The following is a 26,923-nucleotide window of genomic DNA, read 5'->3' as shown; positions in this document are numbered from 1 at the left end:
ATTTTAACGGACAGAGGTCACAAGTATGCAGGGAGGCAGGCAGAGAGAGGGGGGGAAGCAGGCTCCCCGCTGAGCAGAGATTCCCAGGACACTTGATCCCAGGTCCTCGATCCCAGGACCCCAAGATCATGCATGACCTGAGCTGAAAGCAGAGTCCCAACCCACTGAGCCACCCAGGCGCCCCTAACTTTTTCTTTAAACAAACGAAAAAGTCATTGTGATGAACACCAGGTGATTAAAATAAAAACTTTTAAAAATCATTATTAGGGGCGCCTGGGTGGCTCAGTGGATTAAGCCGCTGCCTTCGGCTCGGGTCATGATCTCAGGGTCCTGGGATCGAGCCCCGCATCGGGCTCTCTGCTCCACAGGGAGCCTGCTTCCTCCTCTCTCTCTGCCTGCCTCTCTGCCTACTTGTGATCTCTCTCTGTCAAATAAATAAATAAAATCTTTAAAAAATAAAAAAATAAAAAAATAAAAAATAAAAATCATTATTAGGGGCGCCTGGGTGGCTCAGTGGGTTAAAGCCTCTGCCTTCGGCTCAGGTCATGATCTCGGGGTCCTGGGATCGAGCCCCGCATCGGGCTCTCTGCTCGGCTGGGAGCCTGCTTCCCCCTCTCTCTCTGCCTGCCTCTCTGCCTGCTTGTGATCTCTGTCTGTCAAATAGATAAATAAAATCTTAAAAAAATATATTTAAAAAAATCATTATTAGTACCATTATTTCCATTCTGCACAGGCAGTGAGTATATACTGTGATGACCAAAAGAGACTGGGTCCCTCAAGGAGCCCAAGATCCACTGGAGAAGAGAAATAATCACACTTTGGGATAAGTGTTACAAATAGTGCAAGTACATAGGACAAGGGCCTGGTGGCCATGAGGAGTCAAGGAAGTGACCTTTAGGCAGCCTGTGATTCTATTTGGGCTGGAAGAGTCCTATGATGAGGGAACAGCAAGGGCACAAATCCTGAGAGTGGAAAGAGAGTAAGGGAAGTGAGCATGGCTGGAGTGGATTGAGAGTAGAGGAGAGTGTGGATATGGGGAGGTGCCAGGCAGGGCCCATAAGCAGAGTCCTATAGCCTTAGGATGGAATTTGAATTTTAATCTCTTTGCTGGAGAACCTTCGGAAGGTTTTCAACAAGGGAGTGGGATAGACTCACTTGTTCTTAAACAGATCTTTCATAGAATGCACAGAAACATGCACACAGGATCTCTGCAAGTCTACAGAAACAGGTGGGACCCACAGTTGCCTCCGAGGAGAGAAGGCAGCAGACCGAGGGAATGGGGCCACCAGCATGGACGGGAACTCAGTTTACTCTCTTGGACTATTTGGAATTCTCTCCGTACGCAAATGTTGCCTACTGAAAAATAATCTTTGAAATATTTACATCTTTTCTGAAGGATTCCCCTGGCTGCGATGTTGGAAATCAGATGGAAGGGGAGGAATGAAAGCAGAAGGGCAGAGAGAAGACTGTGCCAATAATCCAGACAGGACGCACAGGCAGGGTGGCCACACACAGTGGAGGTGATCATTTGCACAATTCATTTCAAGCTGGAGCCCAAAGGACTTGTGTGGAGAGCGAGAGAAAGAGGAGGGAAGGATGAGGCCAAGGTGTTTGCCTGTTAAAGGGATGCTGCTCTGTAAGTCAGGGAGCTGGGGGCAGGCGGAAATCCCTTCTTCTGTGATATGTTAATTTTGAGATGTTGACTAAGCAATGTGGATGGGGAGGCTGAAGATACAACTTCAGGAGTCTTCCATCTCCAGTCAAGAAGACACTGAGTCCACAAAGAGTACGTTTGTAAACAGGGACCAGGATATGCCATCCCTTTAGAAGTGAGAGCCCTGAGAACAACCAACAAATGAGAAGGAGGGGTGGCCCGTGAAACAGGCGAACCCCTGAGCCACGATGTATTTCCAGTCCTTGTTTGTCCCTCCCACGCAGCCGCCTGCCCAGGCCTGAGTTCCAAATCGGACTTGAATTGTGACCAAATGGAGTCTGTGCTCTCTGGACCCAGACCACAAGTGAGATACCAACAGTTACCTCCAGACCCCTGACAATCAGCCATGTCAGAACAACGGACCACTGGCAGCAACAAGGAGACAGAACCACAGGGACAGAAGCATCCTTAATTTCCATAAGTCCTCATTTCTCATCATTCTCTTTGGTCCAAGACTTCACAATCTCTTGCCTAGATAACACCCTCCTAACTCTTGCCACCATGTCTCACCCTTCACTAATCAAAATACTCCAGTGGTAGGGTGCCTGGGTGGCTCAGTGGTTTAAAATACTCCAGTGGCTTTCCAATCCCCTTAGAATTCGACACAAACTTCCCCTAATGCTTGTGTGGGACCCCTGCTGCTCTATCCAGACCAATCTCTTCCACATCCTTCCTGCTCTCCATCATCCTTCAGCTCCTGTCAGGACACATGTGCGGGTAGGAATTCCCAGGATCATCTAAGCAGAGAAAGTTGTGCCAGGATACACTCCAGTGAGAGCAAAATGGAAACATCCCAGAATACGCAATAAAAATGTAAACCTGAATTCTAAGTCATACTACAGTACAGCCCTCTGAAGCCAACCGGCTTATCCAGTGTGCCAGTCTGAAAGACAGCTGCCCATTTCATCTGTGGAAACTGCCGCCCAGGCTGGCAGGCTGATATGACTAAGCCATTCTGCTCCCCTCTGTGGTGCTGTACGCTTCCTGCAAAGTAGCAGTCTGTTACCAAACCTGTTTATGCCAGTTGCTTTAAGTTAATAACTTAATCCTATCAAACCACTGAAATATTAATTCAAGAGTTGTTTATATGGTAAGCAGGCTGCCCACATTGGAGAAATAGAAGTGAGTTACTTAAAAAAAAAAAAAAAAGACAAAACAGGGGCGCCGTGGTGGCTCAGTTGGTTGAGCATCTGACTCTTGATTTAGATTCAGGTCATGATCTCACAGGTTAACGGGTCACGGGATTGAGCCCCAGGTCGGGTTCTTAGCTCAGCGGGGAGTCTGCTTGAAATTCTCTCTCTCCCTCTGCCCCTCCTCTGCTTCCAGCAGGATTTATTGACTTTAGAGATTGAGAACTTGTGAGACCCAGTAGCAGGAGGGTCAAAATTCAAGCTAGGACGCTTAACCAACTGAGCCCCACCAGGTGCACCAATCTAATAAATCTTTAAAAAAATAGAAAAGAAAAAGACAGAACACTGGAAATGATAAATGACTTGTGCTTTGTGGATGTAGTTTAGACAGCATTATGATGTCGTATGATAAATGGGAAGGAAAGACTTAAGAGAAATGGCCTGGCCCTACATAAAGGGAAGAGATGAATACTTAATGCTCTTGGTTAAAACAAAATATTTAAAGTGTTTCGATGCCCATGAGTGCTATCTGCCATGCATTTCTAACTCCACTTCGCCCAGCAATGAAGAGGACTGCACTTCCTGACCCCATTATGGTCCAGTGGGTCCATGTGATTAATTCTGGCCAGTGACATATGAGCAAAGTGACATGTGAATTCAGTCTGGAGCATTTAATTACTAGTGCGAGACCAGAGCTCTCTGTGCATTTCCCGTGCTGCCAGCAATATTCAAGATCTATCGGCAGCAGCTCCAAGCTGACCCTCTATGCAGCAGGAGGGAGGAAACCCACCTTTGCTATTTCTTTCTTTTTTTTTTTTTTTAAAGATTATTTATTTATTTATTTGACAGACAGAGATCACAAGTAGGCAGAGAGGCAGGCAGAGACAGAGAGGGGGAAGCAGGCTGCCCGCAGAGTGGAGAGCCTGATGCGAAGCTCCATCCCAGGACCCTGGAATCATGACCTGAGTCGAAGGCAGAGGCTTTAACCCACAGAGCCACCCAGGCGCCCCACCTTTGCTATTTCTAATCCCTGCAGTTTAGAAGTTGTTATTGTAGCCCAACCCAGCCTACCCTGACGCAGACATGTCTTTTCCCAATAATCCTGTTTAACCAAGCTGACTGAATTTCCTAGAAGGGCAAACTGGGAGTACATAAGGGTTGGCTGTAGACAAGAACACAAAAGCAACACAGACAATAAGAATGCTTTACATGACAAAATGGGAGTAAAGAGATCTCTGTCTTGTAGAGTTTTTGTTTTTCGGTTTCACAATTACAAAATAATGGTGTTTAAAAAAAAAAAATCTGGAGATGCCTGGGTGGCTCAGTGGGTTAAAGCCTCTGCCTTTGGCTCAGGTCATGATCTCAGGGTCCTGGGATGGAGCCCCAGGTCAGGCTTTCTGCTCAGCGGGGAGTCCACTTCTCCCTCTTCTCTGCCCCTCCCCCACTGTGCTCATTCTCTCCTCCCCCCTCCCCAGCACTCTCTCCCTGAAATAAAATTAAATAAATCTTAAAAAAAACAAACAAACAAACAAACAAACCCAGCTGCCTGATCCATGCTCTTCAGGCTCTATATATTCTTCCTTAAACTTTCTCATCGTGATCTGTAATCATCCATGGCTCCCACGTTAGCCTGTGAGCTTTGTAAGGACAAGGACCATGTCTAGCTTGTTCACAGCAATGTCCCAAAAGGGCAGCACGGAGCACTCTAGGTCCAAGTGCACATCCCCCTCGAATGCCCTCCATGCCTCTCCGGAAGTGGTGTGATGCATTCAACACCCTGTTTCCCCTTCCAGGGCACACCAGAAAACCACCCATCCCAGTTTCCCCTAGAGGGGACTGGGATAATTTCGTTCTCACCAGGGAGAGCAAACGCACGGGCATCCTGATGTCAGGAGCATCCCTTCTGGTCCCAGGCAGGTGCAAATCTCATGCACTCTCACGCCCACGCTCTGTTCCCAGCTGGAGACCAAAGACCCCAAAAGGAAGGGGTTGGTTATTGAACCAAAGCAATGCGACTCCTGAGTTCCTACTGGAGGACAGCCACCAGGGGGAACAGCCCGACCCACATTAGACTCTGGGGGGAAGTTACTAAATTCTCACAAGGGCCCTTCAAGGTTACTCTTAGAGCTTCCCATGACAGATAGGAGAGAACTGTCTGCAAGGCGAGCCACCTGGCCGCTTCCTGCCAAATACAGAGGGCACGACCACAGCCATCTCTCCAAGGCGTCATTCCCAGCCCTTGGCAGGCATCCAATCAGTATTTTTCAAATAAACGAATTGCAAATTGACCACCTTCAGGGGCAACCGGGCCTCTGAAGCTGCCTCCTGGTATCCTATCAAGGTCCTCAAGGTTCTCAGTAATAACGTGGGGGGTCGTCAGCCAGCCCCGATCTCCTCATTCGAAAAAGGATCACTCTTGGAAAAGCAGTAATAATAGGTATTTCCTGAACGCTATGTTTAGCGTTTCCCTTTTGAACTCCCGCCATGAGGATAGCAGTCTTACCATCCTCATTCTACAGGTAGGGAGGCAAGAGCCTGAGGTCACAGCCAAGGACAGGCTGAGGGGAGTCTCGAGCCCAGGTTCCTGATTAACTTCAGAAGCCCCTGACCCGCACCTGATGGAAAAAAATGAGGGGCATCAGGAGCAAACGCCTCGCTTTCCTGTCCCTCATTCCCGAGGCACACCATGACTACCAAGTCAAGACGGGACCTTCCGGTCCCTGTCACAGCACTTCTCACAGCTGCCCCCTAGCACACTGTTCCAAATACTCCAGAGGTGTTCCTGCTCAAATGGAGATGACCACGTCCCATGTCTCTCCACCTGCAGGGAGATCTACACCCACAAACTAGCGAGAAACCAGACGGTTTTGGGAGGGGCAATTGGCAGTTCTGTCTCGGTTTAAAACGGGCACCCACAATGGTCAGAAGCACCCCATCTGGCCCATAATAGGGGCTTTAAGAAATGGAGGCGTCGGGCGCCTGGGTGACTCAGTGGGTTAAAGCCTCTGCCTTCAGCTCAGGTCATGATCCCAGGACCTGGGATCGAGCCCCGCATCAGGCTCTCTGCTCAGCAGGGAGCCTGCTTTCTCCTCTCTCTGCCGGCCTCTCTGCCTACTTGTGATCTCTGTCTGTCAAATAAATAAATAAAATCTTAAAAAAAAAAAAAGAAAGAAAAGAAATGGAGGCGTTCACACCGGGAATATTCTGCAGCCATGAGAAAGGACAGAGGGCTTTTTGCCCTGCTATAAATGACAAGATACGTTGTCCGATGAAAAAAGCAACCCACCGAGGAAAGCGGGCTGACTCTAAGTGGTCGAGATCTGCTGTATAACACGGTGCTGACAGTTAGCTATCCTCCACTGTGAGCAGAAACTTAAGAGGGTAGATCTCAGGCTTGTGCTCTTACCCGCCCCCCCAGAAATCCAAAAGGACACAAGGAAAGCTTGTAGATGACAGACGTCTACCCGGATTGCAGAGATCACTTCACGGGTGTATGTAGATGTCCAAATTCATCACTGGGTGCAATTACATACGTGCACACATATAATTACAATTAGCCCTCAATAAAGCTATTTTAAAAATATAAACTAGCCTGCCACCGGAGAGCAGAGCCAGAAAATGATTACGCCTCTGTTTGCTTCCACCGACTTATACGAAGCTCTGAAAGGACACATAAGAAAACTGGTACTTGAGGGGCGCCAGGCTGGCTTGGTTGGTAGACCATGTGACTCTTAATCTCAGGGTCATGAGTTCAAGCCTCTTGTTGGGTGTGGAGCCTACTTAAAACTAAAACAAACAAACAACAACAACAACAACAAAAACCCAGTAGAAAATTGGTAACTGATTTCCAGAGGGAACCAGGAGACTAGGCATCAGGTTGATGCCTCTTAAACCGTGAACCACATAAAAGTTTTATAAATACAAAAAATAAATTCATGGGGCGCCTGGGTGGCTCAGTCGGTTAAGCATCTGCCTCTGGCTCAGGTCACGACCCTTGAGTCCTGGGATCGAGGTCCGCGTGGGGCTCCCTGCTCAGCGGGGAGTCTGCTTCTCCCTCCCCCTGCTCCTTCTCTCTCTGTCACTCTCCCTCAAATAAAATCTTTAAAAAAATAAAAATAAACTCAATTTTTAAAGAGTCAACTAAATCCAAACAAAATCGGCACACTCCTTGATCTTGAAATTTTGCTCTTAAGACTGAATCCCACAGGAATGCCTGCACAAGCGAGCAGAAACATATGTAAAAATCCCTACACACTCCGTCTCGGCAGCATTTCTGTTTACGTGAAAACCTGCACAGCTAACCAACCGTCATGCACGGGGTGGCAAAGCGCTTCAAACATGGCCCTCACGCTCCCAACACCTCCTGGTATTACACTCCCTTCATTACACCTCAGCTTCAGTGTACGTGGGGCCAGCTGAGTTGTTGTAATGCACAAAGTATGGCCCAAGCAATCGGATATCCCTTCTGTGACTGGGCTACAAAGAGACTCTGGTTTCCAGCTTGGCTGTCCTCTTACTTCCGGAGCAGCCATGCCGCCAGGCTGTGAGCTGCGCTCCGAGGGGGCCTACGTGGTCAGAAACGGAGGGAGACTTCCGGCCAATGGCAAGGAACTGAGGCTCTGGGTCCAGTCGCCTCTGAGGGACTGAAACCCACCAGCAAGCCTGTGAATGGGCTCGGGATGGGCCTTCCGCCATTTGAGCCTTCAGATGAGACTGCAGCCCACACAGACCTTGAGCTGGAGGCACGAGCTGGGCTGTGCCTAGACTCCTGACCCAGAGTGACCGTGTGACAAATGCTTGCGGTCTGAGTAAGTGACTGGTGGGGTCTGTTCCACCGACAACTTCTACAGGCCGGACTCCGTGTGGAATTGGACTGGGGCCATTTAACGGGGCCATGTGCAATGACACGGACAGGAGGCCATGACTTAAGTGGGGGAGGGGGACACAAAATAAACTGACCCCATTTATATGAGAAACACTGGAGCCTATAAATGTCTCAACTATAAATGTCTCAAATACACGGAAACCCAAGCACCAAATGGTGCATCTGCCTCTGGGGACAGAAAGTGGTTCCTTAGTGCTGTGTGGCCGCATCTGGGCTGAGGGGAGAAAAGGAGGCACAAAAACGAACTTTTTCTTCTATACACTTCGGTGCCTTTTTCTCTTTGTGAAACTGTAATCATGTGTGTAACTCAATACATGTTTAAGGTTAATTTAAAAATAAGAACCCAAAACAGTAGAAAAATACGTGAGTTTTGTGTACCTTGAGCCAATATACCCTTTCTAGAAGGTCTTGTTTTCTCAGTTTTTCTCCATCATCAGCATCAGGCGGGCATTTTATCTTACCCAAGATAGGTTCACAATGAACGTGCTGGTGTTTAAGCATTTTTGTCCTAATCTTTTTTTTTCTTTCTCCCAGTTACGTCCTACCACTTTTGCCAGTTGGGAGAATTCTCACGAATTTCCTAGTCTTGCTTCCAGCTCTAGATGTGTGGTCCCACAGCAAACTGATCCAAAATGAAATGTTTCCAACAAGTCGCTCACCCAGTGACAACCTTCATGGATGCTCTGGTGACTCCGAACTTATAGGAGCAGGTTCACTCACTACTCGTGGCTTCTAGGAGTACGTCTGGCCAGTGAGGACAGCAGGGGCTAAGAGCAGCTCTGCTGTGCGGAGGCTTATGCTGAGCCTGCCATGTGCTCAGTCCTTCAGGGGAAAGCTACCACTTGACATTGGGGGAAACTGAGGCTCAGGGAGGCAGAGAGACCAGCCCAAAGCCAGAGCTAATTGGTGCAGCAGCCAGAGTTTTAACCCCTCCTGTTCTAAGTTTTTCACTATTTCTTCCTCCATTCAAGTGGCTTTAATAGTAGTAACTTGCACTCTGTGAAAACCTTTCCCAGATGTGCTCCTGGTGTTGGCTGGTTCTAAGAGGCACATTAAGCACGTAGCCGGCCGCCTCTACCCGGCAGCACTGGGAAACATGCAGCTGCCTTCTAGGTGCCTAGACATTTCTTCCCTCTCAGGGCGTTCTAGGAACCCCGTGCTTTCTTCTGCCTCACCTTATGAACGTGCACCCGGTCCCTTTGGTTCAGGGCAGTCCCTGAGGCCGGTCCCTTTGGTTCATCTACCTGGGTGCTGAGGTCCAGAGGGCCTCACTGGCCACAGAGGGACAAACCAGCAACTGGAAACATTTCTTTTCGATCAATTTGTCGTGGACTCAAACCTGTGTCCCCCCCCCCACAGAGCTATTCCTACAGGTGGAAACCGCGCAGGCTGCTCGCCCCTTGGCTTCTCCTTGCAGCAGGTCTGCCGATCGCTCTCTCCTCAGTTTCCAGAACACACTTGCCTGGTCCACCTGCCTTCTGGCTCCCTGCCTGGCCCGGATTTGTGGATCTATCTCAGGGTTGTCCTTGTCCCCGTGTCTTCTCCTTCTTCCAGAGGTCGCAAAATGGCAGCCCGATGGCCTTGTCAGAGGCACAAGGGGATTTTGTTTGGTCCTCACAGTGTTTGTTGTTGTTGCAATGTGAATGCCACTAGGTGGGGGGAGCACTCTGCAAGTTCGCCACAGTCCCCATCACTCCCTACTGTCTTACACCCGTCCGCTTCACGCATTTCCATCACCTGCCTGGTCCCTGGAGCCGTGAGTTTTCAAAATCCCTTGGCTCCACACACTGCCTGGGAAACGCCACCCACTTGCCCTGGGACCACCTCCAGCGTCTCCTGCTCCGTCTTTCGCCTGTGTGAGGGCCACCCGGGGGGCTTGTTAAAATGGCGATTCCCAGCCTCCTTCCCGCCCCCAGATTCCATGCAGCAGTGCCACGGCAGGGACGCTAAACTCGAATGCCGACAGGAGCCAGGCAGGCCACATAAATGAGTGAACTAGCCAGGCAGCAGAAAAGTCGACGGCCAGAATTATCGTCAAATTGTATTTTTACTGCACGATGGTGAATGCATGGAACAGAATACAAACATGGATGATACTGGAGTTTATATTTCAAATTCAAAATTGAAAAAATACAAATTGAAAAATAGAAATATTTAATTATTAAAATTTTCTCTTTCATAATTCTTTTGCTCCTTTGATTTTGAAGCCAGACGCCTGACCTCACCCCTTTCTACACCAAGAGGTCAGCGTCAGGCCTTGGTTGTCACGTTGGGACAAGCAGTTTAGAATTCAACCCTGAATCCTTAACTGGGAACGGTTATGTACTTTGAATCAATTCTGTAACGGAAAACAGCGGTTTACAAGCGTGGGCACCTCCAAAGCCCGTGATTCAAGACCACCATAGGAGGCGGGGGTAGGGGCGTGACCTCCCGTTCGGATCGCACCCTACCGCCCTGTAGTTCAGTGGGTGCTGCTTGTGGTCTGCATTCACGCGATCGACAGTAGCCGACGGAGGCAAACGGACAGTGCTAGTTCGTTTTCACGAAGTCTGGACGTAGAGAGCCTTTGGGGGAATTTGGTCTCGAACCCCACCAGCTGGGTGAATATGGTCCAGGCCACATGTTTTGTTTCTGAAAACCAACTGCAGCGAAGGAACTGTTCCTTGCCAGTGGCTTCCCTGTTTCTGCCAGGACCGGGCAAACACGGTCATACATTCAAGTAGCTGTTTGTGAACGTCTTTGCAGAGAACTAGTGTTCGGAGGGTGGGGGTGGGGGGTTGTAGCCTTGCCCAAAAGTCTTTGACCGACCTTCTCAGGGGAACCAAGCTGTGGCTTCTGTCTCATTGGAGATGAACCAAGTCGACGGATTTCAACAGTGCAGATCCCTTCCACACCATCACGTGACGATCAGGTCACAGAGCTTCTGTCAAATACACTGGGTCAAGGTCACCGTCCACCTGCCCGTGGTTGAAGCGCAGGAGCATGCCGAGGACGTCCGCGGTGTGCTCTGTGTTCCTTCTGAACACAACTTAATTCCTGGCGATCAAGGCAACGAGCTGACTTGCATCCCCGCCGAGCGCTGCCTCCTGGGATGGAGGTGTCCAGACAAGGCCCCCCGTGACGCAGATCGTTAGCTACAACAGCCCGCGACTGTGCTTAGGAATTCTTGCCAGTCTGTGTGAGTATTTCTGTCAATACACACCCAAAATAGCCCATCTCCCAGTGTCGGGCCTGCCTGGGCACCGTGTCACAGACTTCTTCGGTCGCATCCAAATTCTTCATACCACAAATAAATAAAGCTGACCGGGTGGTCAGAGTTCATGAGCAACGACAGAGAAGGCCACAACGGAGTCGACTCTTTCAAGCAACTGGACTTGTAAATCTTCCGGTTTCATCTTCGACTCACGGCGCAGTGCAAACGCCCGTCAGGCCGAAGGGACAGTGTCAACGGGCGGGCGCGTCCATCCAGGAGCCGCCGTCCTGCTCCTTTACAAACTCGCCATCACTGCGAGGCTTTCGCGCCCAGGCCGTGCTGTGCTCGAGATTCGAACTGCGCTCTGCAGCCACACCGCCTCTCGGACCTGCTTCCTCCCGGAGCAAACCCTACTGACCCTTGAGGCCCTTTTTCAGCTCACTGAGTACCGCGTCTCGCATCTGTTCTGTGTACTGGTCGAAGCTCTTACTGTGCTTTGATTCGTAATGCCGTCTCAGGTTGTACTCTTTCAACACAGATACGATTTTTTTGCATATTAAACACATAGGCATGCTCTTCACTTCCACAAAGAAATACGCTCGCTCCCATTTTTCTCGAAACACGTGGCCCTCTCGGTCTCTCTTTCGTTTTGCCACTTTTGATAGAGACATGGGTACAAGAAAGATTTCACTTGCCTCTGAATGCTACCAAGGAACAACCACAGCGCAAGCCCAAAGGCAATGACCCTCTGCCTCGCGGTGGGGGGAGCCGAACGGGAGTGGTGGGGACTGCGGCGAACCAGAGAGCACACGCCCTATTGAAAGGGGCAGCTCCAGCCCAGTGTTGCTAGGCAGAAGGGCAGGCCCAGAGGTGCCAGAACTTCAGACTTGTCAAGAGAAGCAAATGCTGCAGATTTGGTGTGTGTGCGTGTGTGTGTGAGGAGTGTGTGTCTATGTGTGTGTGTGCAAGGAGAGAGAGTGAGTGTGTGTGTGTGTGTGTGTGTGAAGTATCCTGATTTTTACAACTAACTCGTTAGAAAAAATGCTACATATGCTAACACAGGGAAGGCCAAACAAAACGTCATCTGCAGAGTGGCCCATAGGCCACCAGATTGCAACCTCTCTCCCGAGATGGGGCTCGGGAATCGGATGTTAGCCGGTGTCCCAAACAGTGCGGATGCTGGTGGTCCAGCCTGGACCACGCGCCGAGCAAAACTAGTCTAGAGTCCGACAATAGACAATGAACTCCCTGCCCCCAGGGTGGGACTGTCCCTGCACTCCACATCCTGTCCGTAGCCAGCTGCCTCCCATCCAGATGTCTCCCTGAGGACAGTCTTGCCTCACCATGTCCCAAACCTACCCCCTACCATGTTTTCCGTCTCAGGGACTGCCCCACTGTCCACCCCACCCGAAGCCCAGGAAGGTCCATCTCTGGGACCTGGGGCCAGTCTCTCCTCACGTGTGATCTTGTCCACTCCCGTGGCTCCAACAATCAAACATATGCCATCTCCTAACAACACTTCTGAATTCCCAACATGTCCTCCGTCACTTGGGACACTCCCTGGACCGTGCGCACTCACTGTCGCTCCTCCTCCAGGCCCCTCACGCAGAAAGCGCCGCCATCTACCAGCACCCTGACCCCACCTCTTCAACCCCAATTCCTCGGCATGGCATGCCGAGTCCCCAGACTCACCCCTCTTGCCCCCTGACTTGGTCCAGCTGCTCCACCAGCCTCTCCCCTCCCCAGGCCACCACCCCGGCCTCCCCCCTGCATTCCTGGCCTTGTCTTGTCCCACTGCACTCGACAGACCAGAGGCCCTGCCGGCCAGCTAGCCCAGACCAGCGCCCTGTGTGCGGCCTCCCCTGGCTCTCTCGTGTCCTCAGGACAAGCCTTGAGCCACTCAGTTTGAAACCGGAGCCTCCTCCCAACCTGGCACCTGCCCGCCTCTCTGGGTCCCTCCTTTCTTCTGCTGGGCTCGCACCTCTGAACATCCCAAGCCTTCTCCTGCCCTCACACATTTGCTTCTGCTGTGCCCGCACCTAGATCACCACCTGCCTTCCTTCTCGGCCTCGTCGACTCCCGCGTCTCCTCCCGGACTGCTGAGCCCCACTGGCTCAGAGGCCTCTTCAGGGCACCTGCCCCAGCTCTGCAAGGGCGCACGGCCCTGTGAGCTCTGCCTGCCTGCCTGCCTCCACGTCCCGCCCGCCCCGGCCCAAAGCCGGGCTGCACCAGACTGCCTGACTCACTGCGGGGGCCTGGGCGTCACCAGCCCAGAGCCTTAGGGACATCTGCTGAAGCAAGAACAAGGACAGAAAGGTCTCCCCCAGGTCTCCTCCTGCCCAGTCCTGGGGGACGTCAGTGACGGGAGCCGGGGCGTGTGTTAAAAGGAACTTTATTGGGTGTCGGGGGTTCAGATGAGATCCATGAGGATGTCGTCCTCCATGACGCTGGGCTGCAGGCCCGGCTGGGGAACCGGGCCCCGGGGACCCCCGCTCAGCAGCATCTGACCTGGGGGGCAGTGGGGAAGGGACTGCATCTCCCAGTAGTCCCTGGGGCCCGAGAGGGCCCTGGACCTGCTTCCTCCCTCTTCCTCTGGAATCCCAAGGTAATACCTTTCCTAGGAAGCCCCAGGGAAACCCATCAGAGGGACCTTCTGGCCCCGTCTGGTCACAAATGCGCTGATTCCCATGAGCCTTTGAGAGCCCATCCCCCAAACTACTTCTCCGACCCTAAGACTATGTTCCCCATCAACCCCGGGACACACAGGAAAGAAATCACAAAAAGAGATCTTGTCCCACTAGGTCTTGACCCCCTGGGCTGTATTTTCCAGGAGCCCTCAGAGCCCCCCAAGAACCCTGGGGTGGGGGGAACCAGCTACCATTCTTGAATCCCAGCCTTCAGTTCCAAGGAGCCCTTGGTCTTGAGGCTCTAGCCCAGGGACTGCTGGCTCAGTCGGTCCAGACCCCTGCCCTCCCCGGGGACCTCCTTACCTGGCAGTGGAGCTCTCGGGGGAAGCTGTGTGGGCCAGGACTGGGCAGGTGGTGGGTGCAGGAGCGGGGGCCCCAGCTGGGGTTGCCCCAGACCCTGGTGCGGTGGGGGCAACAGTGCAGGAGCCCCCGGTGGCTGGAGGTGGTGGAGGGAGGCTTGGGGTGCAGGCACCCCAGTCTGGGGCTGCGAGAACAAAGAGAGTGGCTCAGAGCCCCCAGCCCATGGAGCAAGCTCTTGCACAGAAGCTGCTCAGAGAACATCTCTCCCAGTGGCCCTGGGGGGTGGGTCTTTCTTCAAAGGAATCTTAGCAGAAGCCCACATCCGACAAACAGAAGAGCCAGACGGCCTGGACCCCTTGGCAGGGCTCTGTTCACACACTCTAATCAAAGCCAACCTCCTTCCTCCCAAACAAAAGGACCAGAACCAGCAGGGCCCAGGGCGCAGCCCCATGGCTCCCCTCTGCCCCCCACCCCCGAGTCTCACCGGAGGCGGGTTGAGGAGGAGACTCCGCAGTTGGGGGTTGGCGCCAGGGTTCTGAGGCCGGAGGATGGGTCCAGGAGGGGGAGGGCCGGGGGCTGCTCCAGGAGGGCCTTGGGGGGCGCCTGGGGGGGCCTGGGCAGCACCCTGGGGCTGGGGCTGTCCTGAGGCTGCGGAGGCCCCCACAGTGCCCTGAGGCTGGGGCTGTGGTGGGCGGAGCTGGAGCTGGTGGGGAGAGACAGGGGTAAGGGACAGGGCAGATTCCCCAGACTTCTTGGCCTCCGAGGTCAGGTCAAAATGACAGTGTTCCTTGGGGGTCTCCCCCACCCTGGCCCTGACCGCACCAGCCCTCTCCTCACCAGATTCTGTGAGGGTCTCGCCTGGTCCTCCAGAATGGGGCCCAGCCCAGGGGGTGCCTGCTGTGCCCCCATCTGTGTGGGACAGGGAGCAGGTCAGTGACTGGGGGTGGCGTTGGCAGTGGGGGCCCTGTGTTTGGGCGGGGGGAGCCTTCTGAACCCTGAAAGGGAACCCGTTGGGAGCTAGCGATGTTCTGCGGGAGTGGGTGGTCTGGGACGTGCACCTTACTCTCCCGAGCCCCCAAGAAGAGGGCTGGGCCTCAGAGATTCGCTGCAGACAGTGAAAGGCGTACAAAGACCGCAAGAACGTGGGGAAGGAACTGAACCCAGGTGGCCACGTCTCAGCCCAGGAGGGACTCTGGGGCTCAGGGACCCGGGGTGGGGGGGGGGGGCAGGGGCGGGGCCCAGGGGGAGAGGGCCCCGGTCACTCACCCCACGTTGCTGCTCCAGCTTCTGCTGCTGGACTTGCTTGTGGTTGGTGATGACCTGCCGGATGCCGTTGACAAAGCCGCTCTGGTCGTAGGGGATGAGGCCCATGAAGATCTTCTTCTTGGACGAGTACAGCAGCATGAGCACGCGCACCTCGCAGGGGGCCGTGTGGGGGAAGTGCACACAGCCGGCCTGGCGGAGGACGCGCCCTAGTCACCCCTCAGGAGGAGGGGGAGGGGCACCCCAGCCCCGCTGGTTCTAGAAGCTCCACAGGCGCCCGCAGCCCGCCCTGTGCCGGACTCACAAAGCCGTTGCCCATGATGCGGTAGAGGCCTTTCAGGGACTCCAGGTCCTTGTTCGTGAAATGGAACTGCACCATCCTCGAGTTCCGGAACAAAGGGCCCAGGGTGGTCTGCGGGAGACACGCAGGCCAGCGTGCGGAGTGGGGAAGGGAGGAGCAGGGATGGAGGCAGGTGCAGGGCAGGGAGGGGACGAGGGAAGAGAATGAGACCAGCTGACTGGAGGGGTGGGCGGTGCCCCACCAGGCCACTCACCAGCAGCTGCTGTGGGATGAGCTGCATGATCAGCTTCTGGGGCCACTGCTCCGTCTTCCTGGGGGCCGAGGGGGGAGAGGCGTCAGGAGGCTGCAAAAGCCCGGCCCCACCCAGCCCCGGCCCTACCGTCCGTCACCTACAAGTTCTCGCCCTGATTCACGTAGACCTGACACGGCAGTGACCGGGTCAGCTTGGTGTTGGCGTCCACGGAGGCAGGTTTGGGCTTCTGAGTGGAAAAGCAGCACATGTCACGGCGAGAAGGGCCCCAAAGCCTGGGCCCCTCAACCTCTCCTGCCCTACTCTGGGGGCCCCGGAGCTCAGGACCTGCCCCAGCTCAAGTCCCACGAGCCCTGGGCCCCTCCTCCAGACCAGGGTCCCGCAACCTCTGTCCCCTCCCTGCCCTGATCCCCTTAAGCCCCATCACACCCCGAATCTGAGACTTTTAGGTTCTAAACCTACAATACAATCCTTACTACCTCCTTCATCCTGAACTCAAGGCTTCCTTGAGACTCTCCTCAGGACCCCAAGTGCCACAGCCCCACAGGGACCCCGGCCCAGCCCCACATCCAAACAGGCCGTGAGGTCCCCGCGGCTCTTCGAGCTACTCACCTCCTGCCACTCGAGGACCCCGCTCCAGGCCAGGAGTTTGTTGGAGACCGACTGCTGCCCCCCAAGGGCCGGGGCCCCCAGCTGGGCTGGGGAAGGGCCACTCACCCCTCCAGGGGCCACCGAGCCCGCCTGCCGGAGGGGAGCAAGGAGGGCAGTGGAGCTGGGTCAGACCGTCTCCTGGGAGGGGCGACTCAGGAGAGAGACAGACCAGCAGGAAGTCTGGAACTCAGGCTCCTTCTCCATACCACCCGACAGTGCCCGGGACCACAAATGCTCTGACTCCATAAGATCTGAAGACTCTAAGGACCCGTGATGCCCTGACTCCCAGAATCTCCTGGGGTCCTCCCAACAGTCCTCATCCGCTGGGAGCCAAAGCCCCATCATTCCGTCCCCAGACCCTCCTGCCTCAGTTGTCTGTGGCACAAGCCCCCTGAAGCCCTGAGGACCCAGGATGAGACCCATGTGCCCTCACACCTCCTCAGGAAGGCAAACTGCTCGGCCTCGTCTCTGTAAGCAGCTGCGGGGAGTAGGGCAGTGGGGCAGGTGTGCAAGTGCCTACCATGGACGGTGCCCCAGGTTGTGCAGGGGGGGCCAGGCCTGGGCCAGGAGCCACGGTGGAGACCAGGCTGGGCTGCGAAGCAGGGGGTGGCTTGGGGGCACCAGGGGGCCCTGGCGGTAGAGGTGGGGCCGGGGCCTGGCTGAAGGGGGGACCCACTCCTGGAGCAGCTTGCTGGAGAGGGTTAATGGGTGAGACTGCAGAAGAGACCAAGAGACAAGGTGGGGACAGACGTGCAGAGAGGCCCGGCGGACCCGAGCCCACCCCATGTGCCCCCCTCGGGACTCACAGCGTGGGCCCAGCCCTGCCTTCTGGTTCTTGGCGGCTTCCACTGCATTCTGGGCCGCCACCTGAGCTGCACTTAGGTTCCCAGGGACCTGGGGGTGGAAGGTGATGAGGACCACACACTCCAGTCCGAGTGTCCCATGGGGTCACACCACTGCGCCCACCCAAGGGACAGCTATCCTGGCCATCACCCATCCCTGCGGAGGGATGTGACTCTCTGGCCCCAAGAGTCCCACCCACCCTGGGGTCCCAGTGGACACTCCCCATCACCCCATAAGCCCCGACATCCAGCTAGGTCTCTCCCACAAGGCCCCAGGAGCACGTCCCCTCCCTGGCCACGTCCATACCTGATACTGCTGGGGGACAGGGGGAAGAGGCTGCTGGGGGGCTGCCGAGAGCGAGGCGCCAGAGGGTGCGGCTGGAGGCAGGGGGACAGGCTGCTTTGGCTGGAGGGGGCCTGGGGCTGAACCACCCCCAACTGAGAGCAAACGATGGACAACCGAGCCCCATGTGAAGGGATTAGAGAGGGGAGACAAATCTAAGTCAGAGGGAGCGGGGGCGGGGGGGGGACACCACCCCCAGTCGCCCCACTGCTGGCACTCAGGCCTCACCTGGCAGCACGAGCCCCCGCACCAGCACCATGTGCCGGGGGTCCTGGCTCACGTCTGTTGGTGGCTGCAGCGGCTCCAGCAAGGCAGGGGGAGCTGCCTTCTCGAACAGCAGCCTCAGGGCAGGCAGCTTCCGGGGAGACACTATGGAGAAGTGGATCCCTTGCTGCAGGAGGAGAGAGGTGCAGTCCGGTCAGGGCCGTCAGGAGACCCCCAGGCTACCACACCCGCTGGGCTCTGAAGCAAAACTCCCATCAGGCTTTGAGCCAAGGGACCCTGGGCCTCTGGGTTATAGATCTTCCCACTGAGTAGCAGAGCTGCTCGCAGCTCCGCAGACCCCAGCCCCCTCCTCCCGGAGCTCCTCCCTCAGACTCCAGAGTCCTCACCTCCCCTATCTTCTGCACGAGACTCTCCGTCGTGTACCCAGAGTACGTGGTGCTCTCGACGGCCGGGAGCAGGTATGGGGGCGAGTTACAGATAAGGAGGCAGACACGATGGGTCTGGCCGCTGCCAGGGAGAAGGAAAGACTTGGAGAAGGTAACAACAGAGGCCCCGGAAGAGGACAGACCAGCCCCAGCCGAGGGGAAGTACCCCACCCTACAGCAAGTCAGGAGCAATGGCCCCACTTCACAGCTGAGAACACTGAGAACAAAGACGTTCCTGACTCCCTCTGAGTTACCCAGCAGGTAGGGAAAGCAGGAGGCAGACCCAGAGCAGGTTCTTCTTCCCAGTGAGGACACCAAGACCAGGCACTGGCCAGGGGACACGGCCTGGCTCCCGCCCAGAGTGCTTTCCAGGGCAGGAGGCAGTGGGTGGAGTCCCGCAACACACAAAGCCAGAAGGGAAGAGGCACTGGGGGCCCCCCACAGGCCGGGCACACTCACATCTGCTCCCGCATCTTCTTGAAGTCATCGAAGAGCTGCAGGGCCGTGCTGAGGCCTTCTGCAATGAGGCTGCAGCTCTCGCCGCCCCCGCCCATGAACCTGTAGGGGTGAGGCTGTCAGCCCTGGGGTCCCCCGTGGCACCCAGGGCTGCCACCTCCCAGCCCCCCACCCCGCCACACCTAAAGAGCCTGAGTTCACATCACCCTCCTCCCTACCCTCCACCCTGCACCTGGGCATGGAGCCACCGAGGAGTTTCCTGCTCCATCCCCAGCACTGACTCGGTGCCAGGCCTACCAAATGTGGACAAGGGCTATTTGTCATCTCCTCTGATGGAGTCTCTCCCGCCAGAGGTCCTGCCAGAGCACGGACAGGAGAAGGCCCAGGACACCTGGCCTATGAATTTGTCCCGTGCACCTCCCCTCGGGGCCATGTGTTCCACCTTTAAAGCCAGCCCTGGCCTTAGCCCACCCTCCCAGGCCAATATGGGGGCCTCCTCTGTCCTCCTGGTGTCAAAGGCTGAATTGTGTCCCCCTCCCCAAGAGATGTTGAAGGTTCTAACCCCAAATAATCCTAGAATATGACCTTATTGGGAACGGATATTTACAGAGATAAGAAGACTACACTGAGGTCACAGGGTGGGCCATGTCCTCAGGCTCAAAACAGGGACACATGGATACAGAGGCAGACACGTTAAGAAGGAAAACAGTGTAGAGAGAGAGGGAGAAAGCCACACGGAGATCAAGGTGACACTACCACCAGCCGAGGATTGTGTAGGGACACCAGAAGCTGCAAGAGACAAGGATCTTCCCCTATGGGCTCCAGAGGGAGCATGGCCCTGCCCACACCCTGATCCTGGGCTCCTGGATCCTAAACTGTGAGTCACTACCTTTCTGTGGTCCTAAGCCAACCGTTTTTTGGTTTTTTTTTTAACTTAAGGTTTTATTTATCTATTTGAGAGAGCGAGTGCACCCATGCACCCCCGTGCATGAGCAGGGGGGAAGGGCAGAGGGAGAGGGAGAAGCAGGTTCCCCACTAAGCGCGGAGCCCAAGATGAGCCATGCTCAATCCCGGGACCCTGGGGTCATGACCTGAGCCCAAGTCAGACGCTTAACTGACTGAGCCCCCCAGGCGCCCCTAAGCCGATCAGTTCTTACTACTTCATTTTGGCAGCCCCAGGAAACTCCTACACAGACTTGGGTTTCCCTTCCATGGGATGCACAGGCAGGTCACCAGTGACCAGCCCGTGTGGGGCGTGGCAGGGGGACAGCGTCTGAGCGGTGCAGCTGCGGCCGCTTCCCGTCACAGGGCTGTGAGGCCAACTTTCGCCACAGGTGTGTGTGTGCACAGTGACCGCAAGCTAGCAGAGCAGAGCAGGAGGAAAGACGGTGAATGGGGGCACCTGGCGGGCTCAGTGGGTTAAAGCCTCTGCCTTCGGCTCAGGTCATGGTCTCACGGTCCTGGGATCAAGCCCCGCATTGGGCTTTCTGCTCAGCGGGAGCCTGCCTCTCTGTCTACTTGTGATCTCTGTCAAATCAATCAATCAATCAATCAATCTTTAAAAAAAAAAAAGGCTACAGGAGAGGGTGGGGCTGGCTCAGTCGGTAGAGCACACAGCTCCTGATCCCTGGTCAGAGTTTGAGCCCCGTGCCCCGCACGGGATTTACCTACATACACACACGTGTATGTACCTAACAAAGAGCTGCCGACCCAACCGTGTCCATTAACATCAAATAAAGCCAAGCTCCCAGCTGGGCATCTGGGGCCCTCCACGCACGCGGGGCTCTGCCCACCTTCCTGCTCCATCCTCCTCTGGTACAAGCCATCCAGAATGCCTCCCCTGTCCCTGGTCTCCGTGCTCTGCCACATAACCAGTCTTCTGCCTGTGCTGTTCACCGTGACCACGCACACCCCTCTTCTGGCCCAGGAGGAAATCCCTGCTTATCTATCCTATGACCTCCCCAGCCGGGCAGCCCCTCCTCGGAGAAGCCTGCCTCAGCGACCACCTGGCTTTAGGGCCCACACTCAATCATATCCCACGTCACTGGAGGCCGCAACTGTCAGGCTTCCCTCCACAGCGCACCTGACGCCCGGAGCCAGGGCAGCCTGCAGTGAGGGGGACCAAGCAGTCAGTCCGAGGCGTCTCCAGTTTGTGTGCAAGGTGCTCGAGGACACACGGGGCCTCCTGGACGCCCGAGCCACACCTCTGCTCCCTTCCCAAGTTCTCATGCCAATTCTTACCAGCTGCAGGCTTCCGCCCCCTTCTCACTCGAGGCCCTGCGACCCCGAAGCCTTCGTTCTCCCTCTCCCTGCACACAGGCCCCACTGCTGCTCCTTACCCCCAGCCCTGCTCCCAGCCCTGCTCTTCCCTACCACTGAGATTGTTCCGCCCGAGAACAGGAAGGCCAGGTTGGGAGGCAGCCCCCAGGGACGGAACGGACCCCGCACCAGGCCTGCCTCAGCTTCCTGTTCCCGAATAAATCAAACCGTTATTTTCACGAGGCTTTTGGAGCCAAAAGTGTCCTGGCTGGGCCTGGCCAGAAGGTGGGGAGGAGGGGGAGAGACAGATACGGAACAGCTGCTTCACGTGTGCAGGTCTCCCTTTAGGGGCATGAAAATGTTTTGGGGCCATGGGACTGCCCAGGGTACACATACTAAATGCCACGGAACTGCTCACTTCAAAATAATCAGCTCTGGGGGCGCCTGGGTGGCTTAGTGGGTTAAAGCCTCTGCCTTCAGCTCAGGTCACGATCTAGGGGTCCTGGGATGGAGCCCCACATCGGGCTCCCTGCTCAGCAGGGAGCCTGCTTCCCTTCCTCTCTCTCTGCCTGCCTCTCTGCCTACTTGTGATCTCTGTCAAATAAATAAATAAAAATTATAAAAAATTATCAGCTCTGTTATGCGAATTTTACAATTAAAAAAGGCAACTTATGAGGAAACATGTGATCGACCAATCACTTTGAGATCCTGGAACCTGCTTTTCTCTTCCAGAGCTAGGCTGCCTGTTACCCACTCAGAGAGCTACAGAACACATATTTTATCCGAGAAACGAGAAAGGCTGGAGAAATGGGGAGCAGAAATAAAACCTGGTCCGTTCCAAAATACGTTTTGAATACCATCGAGTTTACGATAAGCCTTAATTCCAAACGAAGCCCTCACCTTCGTGCACACGTGAAGTAAGACGGCAGCGCCTGGTGCTACGGGTGGGCTTGGCCTCTTACTGCTTCCCACGCCTCTTGCCGACCCCATTCTCCCTACACCCCAGTCTTCACTGCCCACCCTCACAGGTAATGAGCCTTTGGAGGCCCCCCAAGGTACTGGTCAAAATGAGTGACTGAACAGCCACCAGGCTTGACCCGCCTGGCCAGTCATACTGCTGTGAACACCACCAGCTCCAAGAGGGCCAGGACCTGACCTGCCTTATATCCCCAAGGCCTCAGCACCCAGGACAGTTTGCTCCACAAACACCTGTTGAAGGAACGAATGAATGAACGAACAGACTGTCACAGTGCTAGGGAGAAAACACTCAGGGCTCCTTTTCCTTCTATCCTATTCTTTCTGATTCTGGGTCATTTGCTGTAGGGGAGGAGATTAAAAAAAAACAAAAACAAAAACAAAAACAAAAAACACCCAACCCCGCCCCTCTTGAAAGAAAGGAAATGGAACAGCAGAAAAAAATCTTCCCAAAGCAAGGACGGTTCAAAAATCACACTGCATGCTTTGTTCCTTAAGTTACGTTCCGGGGGAAGATAAGATTTCTTCTCTGAGTGTGAACAAAGCCCACAGACTTTATTTGTGATCTCTGTGCCAGACCAGCCGGCAAAGTCACAGAAAGTGAATTTAGATGGTTACACGGGACTTGCTGAAACAATGAGCACTGCCAACATTTATCAGCTGACTGGGAGATTCCGAGGTGAGCACACAGCCTACAGAGCTCCTTCATTTGGATAAAGCTGATTCTAAGTTGATTAAGGAGGAGGCGTGGATACGCGCCAAATGTGCTCAGAAAGCATTTCCCTCTTCTCTTCCACACGCTTTGGAAAGACTTATTTACTTAAATATTTTTAAGATTTTAAAAAAGTTTTTATTTACTTATTTAAGTCCTGTCTACGCCCATCACGGGGCTCAAACTCAACCCCGAGATCAAGGCTAGCATGCTCTTCCGAGCTGGCCGGGCGCCCCGGAAAGCTGTAAATAAGGAGGTTTAACTGCGTGTCCTGACAAGTCAACACCACCAGAATGTTTGGTTTCTTGGTGATTATCTTCTCCATGGCTTTCCCTCATTTATTTACTGTCAAGGTCTCCTGAGGCCTTTTGGGTGCCAGGCCCCAGCTGGCAACAAAAAAGCAGAAGGGACACCAGGGACCTAGACATTCACGGTTCAGAGGCATGGGAGTGCGACAGGGCAACAGCCAGGAGTGGCAGGTGCAGAGGAGGAAGCGACTGGGTGCCTGCCCCCATCCGGGAAGGGACACCGGAGCTGGGTCTTGCAGCTTCGAGGGTCACCAGGAACAATCAGAGTATAAGTACACTCCGGGCGTTCGTTCACGTAATCTCTCATTCCACATAGTTCTCCTTACACCTCCTGGAGACCAGCCCTGTGCTCGGTGCTAGGCACCTAAGGGACATCACACTTGAACTTGGGCCTCAAAGAGCCCCCCAATTACCATTATTCAAGTCTCAAAACAATCTCAGTACTTCTCAGCTGGGGTGGGTTTTGTCCCCCCAACGCACCACCCAGAGGACAGCCGACCATATCTGGAGACATTTTTGTGTGTCACAACTTGGAGGTGGCTCCTGGCATCTGGTAGCTAGAGGCGAGGGAGAATACTGAACTCCTGGGAGTGCGCAGGACAGCCCCTCCAGCAGTGAATCACTCAGCCCGAGGTGTCAACAGTCCTGAGATCAGGAAATGCCACTCTGTCCCGACTACCAGCTCGAATGACCACGCCGGGTCAAACCTGGGTGTCAACTTCCCAGGGAACGTGCAGCCCCCAGTCCAGCACACACAGTCTGGAACCAAGCAGGCACTCAGCAAGCACGTGCTGAACAAATGTAGGAAGAGAACAGAAACCATGAACTGGCGCCATTTAGTGAACTCAAACCACAGACCAGACACCGGGCCTGGCAGGATGAAGGCACTGCAGGAAGATGAGCTCCTCTGATCCTCTAAGACCACAGAGATTCGGACTGCCATCATCCACTCACCAACCAAGAAACTGAGATGTGAACCAACAGCAAACACGAACACAGCACTTAATACATCCCAGGTGCTGTCTGAAGGGATCACCAACTCATTTAATTAGCAAAGAATGCCTATGAAGTCCTGGTAGCCAGTGCCTCCCAATGACCCCCATCTCGTGGTATTTACATCCTTGGCATTCATCTCCGGGCACACTCCTCGCACTGAACAGGACTGACTTCTGTACCAAACAGAATGCAGCAGAGGTAATGCTGTGTGACTTCCAAAACTTGATCATAAAAACCCACGTAGCCTCCTCTTTGCTCCTTCTGTTGTGCTGCTGAGCGAAGCCTGCTGCCACGTTAGGAAGCCACTCCGCAGCCACAGAGGGAGCCACCTTGACAACGGATGGGCCAGGTCCCTGGGTGACAACCACTTCAGGGGACCCTGAGCCAGAACTATCTACTGAGCCAGTCCTGAATTCCTTACTTACACAGCTGGCACAGAATAATTAACATTTACGATCTGGACCCGCTAAGTTTTAGGACAATCTATTACACAACTGAGAATAAATAATACAACAAATAAGTAAGCACTATAACACCCCCCACCCCTTAAAGGGATAGGAGATAAACTACATGAAACACAAAGGGAGCAGGGACTCCTCTAACTCCGGGAGTTCTGCCGAGGTTTAGCTGTGATCTGACCGCAGGCCGTCTGTGCCCGCACTGGGCCGGCAAAGGGAACATTCCACGTCCCATCGGAAGCACGGAGGGATCTGTCCTGGCCTAGGCCCCACCCCGCCTCGCACTCAGGCTTCAAAGGGCCCAGCTGAAAAAAGGAAGACTGGAGTACGGATGAGAAACAGCCAAAGAACGTGGAGAATCACACAGAACGTGGAGGTCCCCACAGTACCAGATGGGCGCTGGAGCTCAACAGGCCTCCCAAACTGGGAAGATTTTTCTACTTCCACACAGGATGGCAGAACCGCTGAGCACGCGGAACCCACTGCGGAAGTGACTTATGGACAAAAACAATCCCTCTCAGCCCTTTCAGCCACCCAGTGTGAGGGACGGTTCCTGAAGCTCAAACCAAGCTACTACCCATTCATGGTATGGTACCTCGCAGGGTCCCCCAACCCACCGCAAGCACAAGAAAAAGCTCACTTAATGCCATCCAGCCAGGTGACAAACTCATACGCGCTGCTGGTGGGAGCATGACACTGTACGTAGGACTCGGGAGCGCAGTCCACCGTGTTGAACACCACGAGGCTGTACTGGGTCCCCCCATACTGGGAGGAGAGAACAGAGGAACTTTTCACCTGGGACCCCAGTCCACCTCCCTCCTCCCTCAGACCCAGAAGTCCACCCCCAGCTCCCGCCTCCCTCAAACCCAGGAGTCGGATCCCCGGCTCCCTCCTCTCTCCTCCCTCGGACCCAGGAGTTCGGGCCAGCTCCCTCCTCCCTCAGACCCGGCTCCCTCCTTCCTCAGACCCGGGAGTCCCGTCCCCAGCTCCTCCTCCCTCAGACCCAGGAGTCCCAAGACTCACGTCTCCCCCGAAGTCCGTCTCGGCAGGAGGACCACCATTAAAATACCTGTGAGGGTCGGAAGCAAAAGGTCGGGGTCAGGCAAGAAACCGTGGAAAACTAAATTCGGAGGGCCGGACTGGAAGTCGCGGAAACGGGACTCACTCGATGGCCGGAAGCAGGTAGTGCTTGCGCAGCCCTTCAAAGTAAGGCCCCAGGTTGGCCGTGCCCTCAATCACAAACACCACGTCAGCCACGAGGCCCCCGGCGCGGGCCGGGCCCTCCGACCCGGGGACCATGCCCCTCGCCGCAGCCGCCACCGCCGCCACCGCCGCCGCCACCGCCGCAGCCCCTGCGGGATGGGCGGAAGTGCGCCTGCGCTGCGCGTGCACCGGCGCCGGACGTCTTAGCGCCGTCGCGCGACGCGCCTGCGGCCATGTTTGTGCGGGGCACTGAGGGTGCGCTGGTTCTGTGTCCATCCTCGTTGGTACGCACCGCGTGCAAGATTAAGAGCACAGCGAACCCCTTCGGGGGCCTGACGGGGAAGACCGAATCATTGTCAGGACTGTGGAGTGACATATATTGAGAGAGGAGCAGTCGGCCGCCATCTTTGAGCGAGGCGCCAGTTCCGACTGAGGTCTCAGTGGGAGGGTCAGGAGACCTGGTTGCTATGCAACGCACACGCTGCCCTAGTTTTCTATCGGAGAGATTAGGTTTCTAGTTAAATTTTTTCTGGCGCAGGGAGATTGGAGGGGGAGGGTCGTGTGAAGGGTCCAATCACGTCCTCTGAAAAGGGTTACTAGGCAACGCTCGAGGTTGCCTTCCACTCGAGGGGGAGTGCAGCTGTTTTTCCCCCTCAAAGAAGCCTAATTCCAACCCAAGTGGCGGTTGCTAGGCAACACCTGATTGTTGTTTTCTGGGAGAGCGGCCAGAAACTGGCCTAGAACATAAATACATTCCAGGTGGATTAAAAATGTAAATGCAACAAATGAAACCTTAAAAATAGCCGAAGGAATAAAGAAACACACTGTTTCAATCCTGAAGCCTGGAAAAAAGTTTATCATCACAGCAAAGCCAGAAAACGTAAAATATTGATCAATTTGTCCAAAAGACTATAAACCGAGTTGGAAAAAATACGATAAACTGGGAAAGTCATTTGTAACATATATGTTCACTGAAATTCACTACACAGATACATCTTACTCATCAATAAAAACTTAAGAAAATAGAAATATATGTTTTTTAGCGGTGGGGAGACTCTCCCTCCACACAAAACCATTTAAAATGGCAAGTAAAAATCTGAAGACTGCTTATCTTCACTAATTAAAAAGCATTTTACCTTTGTCATGTTAATTAATATTGGAAAGAATAATGTCCATGAGGGCGGGAGAGTGTGGGCTCAGACACAGTCTAGGGGGCTGTGAATCAGCACCACTTGCCCCAGTGTATTTTGGCAATGTACTTTAAGATAAAAGGGTGCCCTCCTCTCACATACAGTCGTATTGCCATTTTGTCACGTTTACTTTTTCCAACACTTTTTGCTTTTATTT

General features: G+C 54.4%; 1 protein-coding gene across 2 annotated transcripts; it reads right to left on the bottom strand.

The window, feature by feature from the left end:
• Positions 1-9,757: 9,757 nt before the first annotated feature.
• MED25 (mediator complex subunit 25) lies at positions 9,758-25,740 on the bottom strand. 2 transcript variants are annotated; one of them, XM_045989388.1, is made up of 18 exons: positions 25,539-25,740; positions 25,397-25,442; positions 25,014-25,138; positions 18,669-18,767; positions 18,171-18,291; positions 17,788-17,950; positions 17,524-17,654; positions 17,181-17,268; positions 16,895-17,088; positions 16,336-16,464; positions 15,867-15,952; positions 15,727-15,784; positions 15,477-15,584; positions 15,176-15,364; positions 14,747-14,818; positions 14,394-14,612; positions 13,913-14,093; positions 9,758-11,577 (listed from the first exon to the last, which is right to left on the bottom strand). In XM_045989388.1, the coding sequence occupies exons 1-18, from the start codon at positions 25,670-25,672 to the stop codon at positions 11,333-11,335; spliced, it is 2,388 nt and encodes a 795-aa protein (XP_045845344.1). In that variant the 5' UTR covers positions 25,673-25,740; the 3' UTR covers positions 9,758-11,332. The 2 variants fall into 2 exon arrangements, with proteins under 2 accessions (XP_045845344.1, XP_045845345.1); XM_045989389.1 differs by lacking the exon at positions 9,758-11,577 and adding an exon at positions 13,298-13,430 and having other exon boundaries at positions 25,539-25,733.
• Between the last annotated feature and the right edge of the window lie 1,183 nt (positions 25,741-26,923).

The sequence above is a fragment of the Meles meles genome, chromosome 19 (genome assembly GCF_922984935.1).
Source record: "Meles meles chromosome 19, mMelMel3.1 paternal haplotype, whole genome shotgun sequence".
NCBI classification, from domain to species: Eukaryota; Metazoa; Chordata; class Mammalia; order Carnivora; family Mustelidae; genus Meles; species Meles meles.
The sequence above is the reverse complement of the archived record's forward strand: the minus strand, read 5'-3'. Positions and strand labels throughout refer to the sequence as shown.